The sequence below is a fragment of the Prionailurus bengalensis genome, chromosome E2, assembly GCF_016509475.1.
Source record: "Prionailurus bengalensis isolate Pbe53 chromosome E2, Fcat_Pben_1.1_paternal_pri, whole genome shotgun sequence".
NCBI classification, from domain to species: Eukaryota; Metazoa; Chordata; class Mammalia; order Carnivora; family Felidae; genus Prionailurus; species Prionailurus bengalensis.
In genome coordinates this window covers 8,191,793-8,205,948 of record NC_057352.1, presented here as the reverse complement: position 1 = coordinate 8,205,948, position 14,156 = coordinate 8,191,793, and the positions used below count along the sequence as shown (strand labels likewise).

Below are 14,156 nucleotides of genomic sequence, written 5' to 3'. Positions count from 1 at the left end.
GAATAAAGATGTCAGGTATGTGACATCCTGTGCCTCCCAGTTGGCTTTTCCTCCATGATGATCTCCTGCAGACTTTTCCACGTGGGGGCCACCAGCAGATTGAGACTTGTCCCCCAACCAGCTAGGCCACCGTGGTCCTTTCTTACCGCAGATCTCCAGAGTTTGACTCGCCCTTGGATGGCTGGAGTCATGTGACCACCCCAGAACTCACCACTACACATCAGCCTGATTGGGATTCTCTCTCTCTCTCTCTCTCTCTCTCTCTCTCTCTCTCTCTCTCCCCCTCTCTCTCCCTTCCTCTGTGCCCCTCCCCTGCTTGTGCTCTCTCTCTCTCTCTCTCAAAAATAAATAAATAGGGGTGCCTGGGTGGCTCGGTTGGTTAAACGTCTGACTTTGGCTCCAGGTCATGATCTCACAGCTCGTGGGTTCGAGCCCCATGTTGGGCTCTGTGCTGATGGCTCAGAGCCTGGAGCCCTCTTCGGATTCTGTGTCTCCCTCTCTCTCTCTCTGCCCCTCCCCTGCTCTCTCTTTGTCTCTCACTCTCTCTCAAAAAATGAATAAACATTTTAAAAATTTAAAAATGAATAAGCATTAAAAAAAAGAAAATGATTTTTAAAAATTATGAGTATAAAATTACAGCCGCGATAAATGCCATGGGTTAGGACAGAAAAGAATATGATACACTAAAGAACCAGGTAGAGTGGAGAAGAACCAGCTACAAAGCAGTGGGACAGAAATGATCAGAGTGGGGGCGCCTGGGTGGCTCTGCCCCTTAAGAGGCCGACTCTTGATCTTGGCTCAGGTCATGATCTCGCAGTTCGTGAGTTCGAGGCCAGCATTGGGCTAGGCACTGTCAGTGCGGAGCCTGCTTGGGACTCTCCCTCCCTCTCTGTCCCTCCTCCACTTGTGCTCTCTCTCTCTCAGAATAAATAAACTTCATAATAAAAAAAAGAAATGATCGGAGTGGCTCCCACTAACAAGGAGGAGGGCGGTTCTGTGAACCTGTCATTCAGTCGTTCATGTGTGGGTGGCACCTGTCCTGCCCCCCCCCGGATCACACAGTGTCAAGCGCATCTCTCACCCTGGACCTGGGACTCGGAACACACTTTGGGAAACGTTGCGCTACAGACCAGCAGCCCCCGATGTCTCTTGTACCCCAGGGTTGGTTCAGCAGAGAAGGGGACCCGTGTAGCGCTGCTTGCCTGGGGGGGAGGGGGGCCCTGACTGTTCTAGGCGCTTCACAAGCAATAGCTCATACACCCATTGCAAAGACCCTGTGAGGCAGGGGCTCTTATCATCCCCGATAGCAGAGGACACTGTTGTGCCTGCCTGAGGCCACACAGCTGGCGGGTGGCAGAGCCGCCCCTGGAACCCGGAAGCGGGCCCTGCTTGCTCGTTTGGGGGCTAGTGGAGCAGCCATTTGCCTCCCCTCCCCCCAGGTGAAGCCGCTGCTGCAGGTGACGCGGCAGGATGAGGTGCTGCAGGCACGGGCCCAGGAGCTCCAGAAGGTGCAGGAGCTGCAGCAGCAGAGCGCCCGCGAGGTGGGCGAGCTCCAGGGCCGCCTGGCACAGGTAAGGGGCGGGGCCGCGGGTGGAGCCAGGGCCTGGGGGCGGGGCCGCGGGTGGAGCCAGGGCCTGGGGGCGGGGCTCCCAGCTGAGCCGCGGAGGGCTGTGGGGTGAGGGTGGGGGCAGAGCTGAATGGAAACCGTCGGGGTGCTGTTGGGCTGTGATGTGCAGGAGGCAGGGCCCTGGGGTGCAGCCGGGGTATGGGGTGGGGGACTGGCTCTTGCGGAACCCGGATGCTCAGGGGGCCTGGCTCCAGCGTCGGGGCAGGGCAGGGGCCGGCCTTGGGGCAGGGCTAGGGTGTGCAGGCGGCCAACTTTTCATGGTTTCCAGCTTTTCTGGTGGCTTCTAAGTAATGGTGAAGTGAACCCCTTCTTGAGTGTTCTGCTGTTTGCTTTTGCTGAATTATTTCCTTTGGTTCAATTTCTAGGCGTAGGAGTGTTAAATGAAATGTGAGATGGTAGAAAGGCCTCTCTGGGCCTATTTGGAAGGTGGACTGGAGAGGGAGAGACTGGAGGCAGGGAGGCTGGGGAGGAGGCTGGGGAGAGAGTCCACTGGGAGAGGATAAGTAAGGCCTAAGCTTGTGGGGCCGCGGGGCCAGAGAGGAGGGGGCAGGGCAGAGAGAGTCCTGGGACAGTGGGTACAGGGCTGGGGACGGATGGGCTGTGAGGAGGTGAAGGAGAGGGCAGCCCCCGGGGGTCTGACCTGGTGACCCCGGGGGGGATGGAGGTCATCCCCAGATGGGGACCTGGAGGAAGGCCCTCCAGGCATCAAAGAGCAAAGCAGGGGTGCCTGGGTGGCTCAGTTGATTAAGCCTCTGATTCTTGGTTTCGGCTCAGGTCATGATCTCACGGTTCGTGAGTTCGAGCCCCACATTGGGCTCTGCGCTGTCAGCGCAGAGCTTGCTTGAGATCCTCTCTCTCCCTCTCACTCTGCCCCTCCCCTGCTCGTTCTCTCTCTCTCTCTCTGTCTCTCTCTCTCAAAATAAATAAACTTAAAAAAAAAAAAGAGCAAAGCGAATCAGGAGGCAGGAGGGACCCGGTGCTCCCCCGAGACTGTCCTGGGAGCAGTGCCTGCTGAGTGCTGACCTCCCACCCTGCCCGCAGCTGGAAGAGGAGCGCACCCGCCTAGCAGAGCAACTGCGGGCAGAGGCAGAGCTGTGTGCCGAGGCCGAGGAGACGCGCGGGCGGCTGGCAGCCCGCAAGCAGGAGCTGGAGCTGGTGGTGTCGGAGCTGGAGGCCCGCGTGGGTGAGGAGGAGGAGTGCAGCCGCCAGCTGCAAACCGAGAAGAAGAGACTGCAGCAGCATATACAGGTCGGCCTCTGCGTGCCCACGGGTCGCCCCTCCCCGTGCCCGTCTGTCTACCCTGGCAACCTTGGCTTGTGCAAACCCCTGTCTCTTTGGGCCATGAATTTGCAGAAAAGTCGACTCAAAGTGGCTTAAGCAAAAAAAAAAAAGAAAAAGAAAAAGAAAAATTCTCTCTTTTTTTTTTTGGTTCCAATAATGGGAGACTCCAGAATGCATAAGCTTCAGGCATGGCTGGATCCAGCTGCTATCCTTTGAACTCTTTCTCTGTCCCTCTCCTGGGTCATTTTGTCTCTAGGCTGCTGCATTCCCAGGCTGGCTGCCCTGTCATTGTTCCCCTTCAAAACCCAGTGTGTGTTTTACACTTATGGTACCTTTGGATTCGGATGCTAAGTTTTCACTGGCAGTGAAACTTCACCTGCGTTTATGTTTTATGACTTCTTCGTTTGAAAAGGTGGATTTAGGTACCCGAGTTATTCCGTACTTAAAATTTTTTCCCAGTGATTTCACCGAGTGTCTGCTTTTAAATTTAAACGAAATAACATTTAAATAAGCTGGTAAAGGTAGTTCCTCAGTCATACTGACCACATTTCAGGAGACTCGGGACAGATAAGACAGCGGTTTATTAAATACAGCCTGCGGGAGGCAGACACCGCACCCCCAGAGAGCCACACAGGAGTTGGACTCAGGCATAGAATGAATAGGCCACGGCCGTGGGAGGCAGGCTGTGTCGTAACGAGAGGTTGAGGTGACCTCTGGTTCCTGCAGGGGGATGTGATTGGCTTGTTTGAATAATTAGTCCACCAAGAGGGCACAAGCCAGCGCTGTGCCTGGGTCCCCGTGATACGGAGGGTTATGGGGCCAGGGGAGGGTGGGTGGGCGGAAGACGTGTGGTTAGACCATTATGGGTCCTTCCAAGACCAGATAGCGAGGCAGCCCATAATACTGAACCCTTTTATAAAAAGCGGAGGTTTCATGGACATACGGTGTAATATTAGCTTCAGGTGTAGGACATGGTGAGTCAGTATTCACGTATGTTGCAAAGCGATCACCATCTAGTTAATATCCGGGACCTTACATAGTAACAAAAATTTTTTTTCCAGTGTGAGAACTTTTTAAAAAAATTTTTATTTAGTTTTGAAGGAGAGAGGGATGGAGTGTGAGTGGGGGAGGGGCAGAGACACAGAACCTGAAGCAGGCCCCAGGGTCTGAGCTGTCAGCACGGAACCTAACACGGGGCTCGAACTCACGCGCTGTGAGATCGTGGCCTGAGTGGAAGTCAGATGCTTAACTGATTGAGCCACCCCTAGGTGCCCCTCTGTTGTGAAAACTTTTAAGACCTAGTATTTTAGGGGCACCTGGGCGGCTCAGTCAGTTAAGCATCCGACTTCCACTCAGGTCACGATCTCACGGTTTGTGAGTTCGAGCCCCACGTCGGGCTCTGGGCTGACAGCGCAGAGCCCCCTTCGGATCCTCTGTCCCCCTCTCTCTCTGGCGCTCATGCTGTCTGTCAAAAATAAGCAAACATTAAAAAAAAGATCTACTATCTTAGCAAGTCTCAAATACACAATACAGTACCATGAACCACAGTCACGCTGTATGTTACATCCCTAGAACTTATTTACTTTATAACTAGAAGTTCGTACCTTTTGACCCCCTTCATTGGCTCTTCCTCCCCCAGACTCCGCCCTCAGCAACCACCCACTTTTTCTGTGTATCCGTGAGCTCAGTTTTTGTTCCTGTTTTTTAGATCCACATATGAATGAGATCGTATGGTGGTCTCTCTCTCTCTGACTTACGTTACTTAGCGTAATGCCCTTGACATCCATCCATGCTGTCCCACAACCTTAATTTCCGGTCTCATACCTCACGTTGCCACATGTGCCTGGGCGGTGCCACGGGGGACAGGGCCTATCTCTAGGATATGTTCATTATGTTTCTGGTTTATAGTCTTCATGCACACACAAGAACGTGATTTCCAGGGGCACCTGGGTGGCTCAGTCAGTTAAGCGTCTGACTCTCGGTTTCCGCTCCACTCATGACCTTGCGGTTCGCGAGTTCGAGCCCCGCATCAGGCTCTGCCCTGGCAGCTCGAAGTCTGCTCGAGATTCTCTCTCTCTCTCTGCTCTTCCCCCACTCGTCTCTGTCTCTCTCAAAAATAAATAAAAAAGGAAGAAGAAGAATGTGATTTCCATAAGGACAAAGATTTCTCATCTACCCTCGGTGCCTAGAACGGTGCCTCGCTCACACCGGGTACTCCGTGAAGGCTCAGGGCTCACGGATGAAAACGGGAAGACCAGTAGAGGCTTGATCCTTCCCAGCCTCGCCCAGAGTGTGGACCTGTCTGAGTCACGAGCCCTAGGGGCTTGGGACCGTCCCCTCCACTCTAGCCGTCACATCACACCCTAACCCCTGGGTCCTGATCTCTCCTCCCCACGCCCCCTCCAGGAGCTGGAGAACCACCTTGAGGCAGAGGAAGGGGCGCGGCAGAAGCTGCAGCTGGAGAAAGTGACCACGGAGGCCAAGCTGAAGAAATTTGAGGAAGATCTGGTACTCTTAGAAGATCAGAATGCCAAGCTGAGCAAGGTCAGTGGCCTGTGAGCCCCCAAGGGCAGAAGGTGGTGGGTGCACTGGGGGTGCGTGGGTCTCTCTCTCTGTCTTCCCTACCTCTAGGGGCACTCCGGCTCGCAGTCTCAGCCGTGTCTCCCTTTGACCCTTTCTCTTCATACCTTCGCCCAAGCAGGTATTTATTGAGCAACTACTGTGTGTCATTATCTATCGCTGATAGATCGTAAGTCCCCCCACCCCCAGAGCCACGTGACTGAAGACAAGCACCATTTCATTACATCCCATCCTTCTGTGGGTCAGCCGTGGCTCTCTTAGGCAGTCACTGTGATGTGGCTGGGTGTGGACATCTGGTGTCTCGATGCTCCTTTGTGTGGCTTCTGTCCCCACAGGAGAGCCTGAATTTCTTAAAAAAAAAATTTTCTTTAACGTTTATTCATTTTTGAGAGACAGAGACAGAGCGTGAGGGAGGGAGGGGCAGAGAGAGGGAGACACGGAATCCGAAGCAGGCTGCAGGCTCCGAGCTGTCAGCACAGAGCCCGACGTGGGGCTCGAATGCACAAACTGAGATCTTGACCTGAGCCAAAGTCGGACGTTCAACTGACAGAGCCACTCAGGCGCCCCGAGCCCGGATTTCTTAACTGACAGCTCAGGGCTCTGAGGAGGGGAAGCAGAAGCCTCCAGGCCCTGTAGGAGGCTCTGGAACTGACAGAGCACCACTTACGCTGAATTCTATAGATCAGGGGTTGGCCTGGCAAATACTGTCCGTAAAAGGCCAGACAGCAACTATTTCACACTCTGGAGGCCTCTGTGTTTCTGTCACAAGCACTCACTTCTGCCGTTGTAGCGTGAAAGCAGCCACAGATCGTACGTAGTCCAACAAGCGTGACTGTGTCCCAATAAAACTTTATTTACAAAAACAGGTGGTGGGCCAGATTTGTTTGACCTGCACACTGTGGTTTGCAGACCGCTGAACTTAAAGCCCTCATAGGCTCAGCCCAGATTCACTGGGTTTAAATTAGACTCTGTCCCTGGGTGGGGACGTGGCGAAGAATCAGCAGCCACCTTTAACCCGTCACAGCGAGGACAAGGCTAGGCTAGGCACAGGGTATATGGCAATGGCATTGAACAAACTAGAAAACCATTCATGTCCTCACAGGGAGATGGGGGAAAGGGATGCTAGATGAGTCACCACAGGGAATAAATATAATCACATATTGTGCACAGTTATGAACTGTTAGGGACGCCTGCGGTTACTCTCAGTCCATTAAGCATCTGACTTCAGCTCAGGTCATGATCTCACAGTTGGTGAGTTCGAGCCCCACGTCGGGCTCTGTGCTGTCAGCGCAGAGCCCCTCTTCAGATCCTGTGTCCCCCCCCCCCTCTCTATTCCTACCCCGCTTGCTCTCTCTCTCTCTCTCTTAAAAATAAATAAACATTAAAAAAACTGTTAGAAAAGAAGACTATGAAGGTCCCTCCACTGTTCTAGGGGTAGTCAGGGAAGCCTTCCTCGACGCAATGAAGCCTGAGATGAGAGGTCAAAGACGCACAGGGGTTTTCTGGAACGTTCCTTTGGTGCAATGGCTATTCTATTCTCCTCTGTTCTATTTCTTTCTTTTAAGTTTTTTAATGTTTATTTAATTTTGAGAGAGAGAGAGAGAGAGTGCGAGCAGGGGAGGGACAGAGAGAGAGTGAGACACAGAATCTGAAGCAGGCTCCAGACTCCGAGCCGTCAGCCCAGAGCCCGATGCGGGGCTCGAACCCACGAACAGCGAGATCATGACCTGAGCCGAAGTCGGGCGCTCAACCAACTGAGCCAGCCAGGCGCCCCTCTATTTCTTTTTAAGGGTAGTGCGAACACAGTGCATTGGTTTCCAGAGCCACTCACGGTTTGAAAAGTGCTTCTCAAATGCTAACGTGTGCAGGAATCCCATGGAAAGCTTGTTAAAATGCAGATTCTGATCCCGTGGGTCTGGGGTACAGCCTGACATGCAGCATTTCCAAAAAGCTCCCGTTCGGTGCCGATGCCGCTGGCCCACAAACCATACTCTGAGCCGTATGGATCCAGGAGGCACTGGAGTGCGCCCGCCCTGCAAGGGTGTTCGCGCAGTGTTGTTTACAATCGCAAAAACGAATTGGAAGGAACCTCAGTGCCCACGAGTGGGGAGGCGGGTCAATGAACGCCTGGGGTGCATGGAACCATGGCGTCTACCTAGTGGTTACTGGGTGTGAATCGGTGGGCTGGTCTGCGGACCCAAGAGAGATGGGAGAGGAGGGAAGGGTTTGGGAGCAGAAGGCTCAGGGAAGGGTGGAGATGAGCGTGGAGGGGGGCTGTCCTGACCGCCCCCACACTCCCCACGTCCCTCAGGAGCGGAGGCTGCTGGAGGAGCGTCTGGCCGAGTTCTCGTCGCAGGCGGCAGAGGAGGAGGAGAAGATCAAGAGCCTCAATAAGCTTCGACTCAAATACGAGGCCACGATTGCGGACATGGAGGGTGAGCGCCACCCCCCGGGGAAGCCAGGGGAGCCTGCGGGGGGGGGGGGGGGCTGTGCGGCTCGCGGCCCGGGGTGGTGGTAGGGACGTTGGGGGAGCCTGCTGCGTTATGGGGGGCGGGGTGGATGTTGGGTGAGTCTCCTGCGCTATAGAGCCTCAGCGGTCCCATCTGTTAAATGGGGGTCAGGAAAGATGGCTCGAGACAGATTGGGTGCCTTCCCAGCTCTTAGGTTATTTCTGTCACTCTGGATGGCCATTCTCTTGCTCTCTCCCTGGCGTCTTGGGTCACCCTCTCTCTCTGACCGTCCCACCGTTTCAGACACACGGTGGGCTCTCCGCCCCTTGCTATGGACTCAGTCACAGAAGCAGAAGGGACAGGGTGCAGGAGGAGGCTGCGGAGGCAGAGAGGGGAGGACAGGGCAGAGACAGGCACTGAGCAGGAGCAGGGCAGTCACTTGGGGGTCACTTGAGGAGAGGACGGCACCTGGGGGTCCGGCCCAGGGTCCGGGAAGCTGGAAAGAGGGGGGCGCAGAGGGAGATGCCTTGCGGTGGCTTTCCCCCCACCCTGGCCAGTGCCGGGGGCGGGGCCGCGGGTCTCGGGGAGCCGCCGGGCGCTGGGGGCTGGCGCTCCGGTGCATGACCCCCCACTCCCGCCCCCAGACCGCCTGCGGAAGGAGGAGAAGGGCCGCCAGGAGTTGGAGAAGCTGAAGCGGCGGCTGGACGGGGAGAGCTCGGAGCTGCAGGAGCAGATGGCCGACCAGCAGCAGCGCGCGGAGGAGCTGCGGGCCCAGCTGGGCCGCAAGGAAGTGGAACTGCAGGCCGCCCTGGCCAGGTGCGGGGGGGCGGGACGCGCGCGGGGCTCCCCAGGGAGCCTCCACCCGCGCCCTCGGAGCCTCAGTGTCCCCTCCTGTAAACTGGACCTGGCGAGAGCCCCAAGGCCGCCTGGTTAAGGAGAGGGCGGACCGAGGCCCCGCCGGTCTAGTAACTTGCCCCGGTCCGGGCGCGAAACAGGATCAGCCGTGATCCGACAAGTGCCGTGGCCGCGAGAGGAATCGCATTATTAGAATCACGGGCATTCGCAATCAGGGAGCACCTACTGTGCGCCAGATTCCGTGCTCGGTATTTGCGAATGCCTTTTCCCCGCTGTGCTTCACGCCGTCGCAGAGCCCTTGGTTATCGGTGCAGCTCAGGGTCAGAGACGTTAAAACGTGGGGAAAAGCGTGTGTCTCACCATCAGCGATGCGAGAGGTTGTGTGCGTGGTTAAGAGCGCGCAGCGTTGTCTGGCCCCCGGGTTCACGCCCGGGCCCCGCCCACTTCTGCCCGCCTGACCTCGCTCCTGGGGCATCGCCTCCCTGGCCTCGGTTTCTTCGTCGGTAGAATGGGTGAGATTGCAGGAGGTGCCTGGGTGACTCAGTCGGTTGTGTCAGACTCTTGATTTCAGCTCAGGTCATGATCTTACATCTCGTGAGTTCAAGTCCTGTGTGGGGCTCTGCGCCGACAGCTCGGAGCCTGCTTGGGATTCTCTCTCTCTCCCTCTCTCTGTTCCTCCCCCACGCATGCTCTCTCTCGCTAAATTAAAACCAAAAAAAAAATTATTTTTAAATGGGAGTGATTTCTTCTAAGGTTAGTGTGGGGATTAAATAAGAAAGCGCTGATAAAACGCTGGGCGTCCCCTAAGCCCTCTGCTAACGCGGGTGTGTCTGTTACTGTTTCTCCTTATTTTTTTATTTTTTATTTTTTTCAACATTTATTTATTTTTGGGACAGAGAGAGACAGAGCATGAACGGGGGAGGGGCAGAGAGAGAGGGAGACACAGAATCAGAAACAAGCTCCAGGCTCTGAGCCATCAGCCCAGAGCCCGATGCGGGGCTCGAACTCACGGACCGCGAGATCGTGACCTGGCTGAAGTCGGACGCTTAACCGACTGCGCCACCCAGGAGCCCCTACTGTTTCTCCTTATTTTATTCACCCATTATCATTATGTTTTCTTTTTTTTTAATTGAGGGCAATTTTACGTAACCATTTTATTTTTTGTAAAGATTTTATTTAAAAACTTTTTAAAAATGTTTATTCATCTTTGAGAGAGAGAGAGAGAGAGACAGAGTGTGAGTAGGTAAAGGGCAGAGAAAGACGGAGACACAGAACCTGAAGCAGGCTCCAGGATCCGAGCTGTCAGCACAGAGCCCAATGCGGTGCGCAAACTCATGAACCGTGAGATCATGACCTGAGCCGAAGTCAGATGCTCAATGGACTGAGCCACCCAGACGCTCCTAAAAGATTTTATTTTTAGACAATCTCCACACCCGCTGTGGGGCTCTAACTCATGACCCCGAGATCAAGAGTCACATGCTCCTCAGACTGAGCCAGCCCGGTGCCCCCATAACAAGACCATTTTGAAGTGTACCATTCAGTGGCGTTTGTGGGTTCACACTGTGGTGCAGCCATCACCTCTGTATTGTTCCAGAACATGTTCATTCCCCCAGAAGGAAGCCCAGTACCCGTCAGGCAGTCCCGGCCCGTGACTCCCTCCTGCAGACCCCGCACCAGTCTGCTTCCTGTTCACATGGGACTTGCCTGTTCCTGATAGTTCACATAAGAGGAAACACACAACATGTAGCCTTTTGTGCTCTTATGATTATTTTTATTGCCATCCTCCCAGCAGCTCCGTGAAGTGGGGTGTCGTGTCCTCTTACGGACCAGGAGCCTGCAGCTCAGAGAGGTTGTCACTTAACCAGGGCAGGTGGCCGAGCAGGGGATACAAACCCTGGGCTGCATGACTCCATGTGTAATTTTTCTTTCTTTCCTTCTTTCTTTCTTTCTTTCTTTCTTTCTTTCTTTCTTTCTTTCTTTCTTTCTTTCTTTCTTTCTTTCTGAGAGGGAGAGAGAGAGGGCGCCAGTGAGCTAGAGAGAGAGAGAGAGAGAGAGAGAGAAAGAAAGAAAGAATCCCATGAGGGGCAGAGAGAGGAAGAGAGGGGGAGAGAAGTGGGGCTCAAGCTCACCCCATGTGGGACTCGAACTCACAAAACCATGACATCATGACCTGAGCCAAAGTCAGATGCTTCACGAGGGAGCCCCCCAGGTGCCCCATGAGCAATTTCACCCGCAGTCCATGCTGCCCCTCCATTCGGCTTCTCTTTTCAAAAGGCCGTGTCTCATGGGGGCCATGAGGCAGGCTGCTGGGGTCAGCTCTGCCACTCGCTGACCGTGTGACCTGGGCAAGTATTTTCCCACTCTGTACCTCAGTTTCCTCATTCGGTGTGGTCATTAAATGAGACGATAAAGCAAAGGGTCATATGTGGCAGGAGCTCGGTAAGCGTCCCTGTGGTTACTCGTGGTGTCATTCCCATTGTACAGCTGAGAAAACCGAGGCTCTGAGTACTGAGCATGTGCCCAAGGGCTGAGCTGGGATTTCACCCCGGGATGGGCCGCCCCCAAATCCACACCAAGCCTCCCCGCCCCCAGAAATCATCCCTGCCCTCTGCCTGTCCCCGTACCAACTCCGTGGCCCCTGTCCACCCCCAGGGCGGAGGAGGAAGGCGGGGCCCGGGCCCAGCTGCTCAAATCCCTGCGGGAGGCGCAAGCAGGGCTGGCCGAGGCCCAGGAGGACCTGGAGACCGAGCGGGCGGCCAGGGCCAAGGCAGAGAAGCAGCGCAGGGACCTGGGCGAGGAGCTGGAGGCGCTACGGAGCGAGCTGGAGGACACGCTGGATTCCACCAACGCGCAGCAGGAGCTCCGGTGAGGCCGGGCTGCCCTGCGGGTGGCACAGCCCGGGTCTCTGAGGGGCAGGGGCGGGGCGAGGGGCGGTGGGGAGAAGGACTTGGGGCGCGAACCCTCCATGGACGCAAAGGTTTAGCCATTCACCAGTTGATTATGGAACATCAGCTCTGCCGCTAGTCTGGGCCAAGCTGGGGGAAGGAGATGAGTCAGACACGGGAGTTTGCCAGGAACTGCCCGGCAGATTCTGGCAAAGGGACCCAATCCAGGACAAAATGTGCACTAAGGGAGCAGCACAGGGCATTGTGGGTGGAAAGAGAAAGCCCCTAAACCGTGTCTGTGGAGGAAGTCCAGGAAGACTTCCTTTGAGAAAGGGCCTTTTGGGTAGGGTTTTGAAGGATGCGCAGGAGTTCGCCCTCAAAGCCACACTCCTCCCACGGTTCCCGCCCAGACCCCTTAGGGAATGTAGAGTGAGGTCCTCCTCCTTGAAGGGAAACAATCAAAGGAGGCACACCCAGCTGTCAAGAGGACTCCTCCAAAGGCCCTGCCTCTCTTCTGAAATGCTGTTCCCTGTTCGCCTCCTTCAATGCAAGGTCCAAGAGGGAGCAGGAGGTGACGGAGTTGAAGAAGGCTCTGGAGGAGGAGACGCGTGTTCACGAAGTGGCGGTGCAGGAGCTGAGACAGCGCCACGGCCAGGCCCTGGGAGAGCTGGCCGAACAGCTGGAACAGGCCCGGAGGGTGGGTTGGGACAGGAAAGGAGGCTTCTGAGGGGCTGGGGGAGGGGAAGCCAGGAGCAGAGGAGGGGCTTCCTGGTTCTAGGCCGGCTCGTGTTTCCTGTGTCCATTTTGCTCTCGTTTCGTTTCATTCGGCAAACGTGGAGCAAATACCATGTTCTGGGGGTGGTCCTGGGGACCCCGTAGTGGATCAGACTGCTCTCTGTGGTGGAGCTCACATGTTAGCGGGAGAGGCAAAGACTGAACAATATCGACACATTCATGATATGTACTGGGGGAAACATACATCTGAGTGGAAAACCGAAGGAGGTGGGGGGTGAGCCATCCGGCGCCACAGGGAAGCATGTTCCAGGCCGCCGGAACAGCCAGTGCAAAGGCCCTGGGGCAGGAAGGTGTTTGGGGATTTAAGGACCAGTGAGGCGTTCCAGGCAGAGGGATCAGCTAGCGCCAAGACCCTGAAGCAGGAGTTTGCCCGGTGGAGGGAGGAAGCATAAATCTTTGCCGGTCTCTCTCCCTTGCCAGAGCAAAGGTACATGGGAGAAGACCCGGATGGCCCTGGAGGCCGAGGTGTCTGAGCTACGGGCAGAGCTGAGCAGCCTGCAGACCTCGCGTCAGGAGGGCGAGCAGCGGAGGCGCCGCCTGGAGTCCCAGCTGCAGGAGGTGCAGGGCCGGGCCGGCGACGGGGAGCGGGCGCGAGCAGAGGCTACAGAGAAGCTGCAGCGAGCCCAGGTGAGGAGCGGGGCAGCCGGGCCACCTCTCTGGGCTTCAGTTTGCTCCACGGCAGCCCTGTCGTCCCTTCCAACTCCTCCAACACAGTCACGCATGAGTAGGTAGTGTTTGGTGAGCAAATACTCTGTACCGAATATCCTGTGTATTTCACCAAATCTTCCCAACTTCTCCTTTGAAGGAAGTGCTAATGTGGTTCCCAGTTTACACACAAGGAAACCGAGGCCCAGGGAGGTGAAGCTGATTGTCCAAGACCCCCCCCCCCAGAGCCTAAAGTCAAACCCAGGCATGCCTGAGCCTGTACCTCTTAACCCTACCATGACTCCCACCCTCCTAGAAGCCGTAAACAATCCGTATTCTGGTTGGAAAAGCCCAGTGTGAACGCGTGGAACTGTGTGGGGACAATATCACGCTGTGACTGTTCAAAGAAATGCAGCCCTTTTAAAAAATGTTTACTTATTTTTGAGAGAGAGAGAGAGAGCACAAGCGGGGGAGGGAAAGAGAGAGAGGGAGACACAGAATCTGAAACAGGCTCCAGGCTCCAGGCTCCGAGCTGTCAGCAGAGAGCCCAATGGACGCGGGGCTTGAACCCATGAACTGCGAGATCACGACCTGAGCTGAAGTCGGACACTCAACCGGCGGAGCCACTCAGGCGCCCCAAGAAATGCGGACTTTTAAATTTTAATCTTACTATGCTTTTTAACTAAATGACCGATACTTTTGCGGTACTGAGAATATACAAAGAAGCAAAGAACGAAGGGAAGAGCGAATGGTAATTGTCCAACTCCTCCAGGGGAAAACATCATTACAGTTTTTAGTGTCCAAGTTAAAAGTAGTGCGTTGGGGTCAGGGTAAAAAATTAAGCTGCTATCACAAAGGCATCCCGGAATCCATCAGCTTAAATAAAAGGCATGTGTCTTTCCCTCTCGAGAAGGAGACTCAGGGCGGGCAGTGGAGGCCAGCAGGATACTATGCTCCACGAGGTCAGCCCAGATCCCGGTTCCTTAGTTTGTCGATTTGATGACCCCTGAGAGCATTGTCGTCTTCAGAGTCGGATCT

General features: G+C 55.3%; 1 protein-coding gene across 7 annotated transcripts in view; it reads left to right on the top strand.

The window, feature by feature from the left end:
- The window catches only part of MYH14 (myosin heavy chain 14), a 91,214-nt gene that overhangs the window by 50,583 nt on the left and 26,475 nt on the right, over positions 1-14,156 (top strand). For all 7 annotated transcript variants that reach the window (XM_043598447.1, XM_043598446.1, XM_043598451.1 and 4 more), the window contains 8 exons: positions 1,440-1,571; positions 2,669-2,875; positions 5,315-5,452; positions 7,800-7,923; positions 8,583-8,754; positions 11,446-11,658; positions 12,231-12,375; positions 12,894-13,100. In XM_043598447.1, the coding sequence (XP_043454382.1) occupies positions 1,440-1,571; positions 2,669-2,875; positions 5,315-5,452; positions 7,800-7,923; positions 8,583-8,754; positions 11,446-11,658; positions 12,231-12,375; positions 12,894-13,100 (1,338 nt within the window). The remainder of the gene's footprint in view (positions 1-1,439; positions 1,572-2,668; positions 2,876-5,314; positions 5,453-7,799; positions 7,924-8,582; positions 8,755-11,445; positions 11,659-12,230; positions 12,376-12,893; positions 13,101-14,156) is intronic.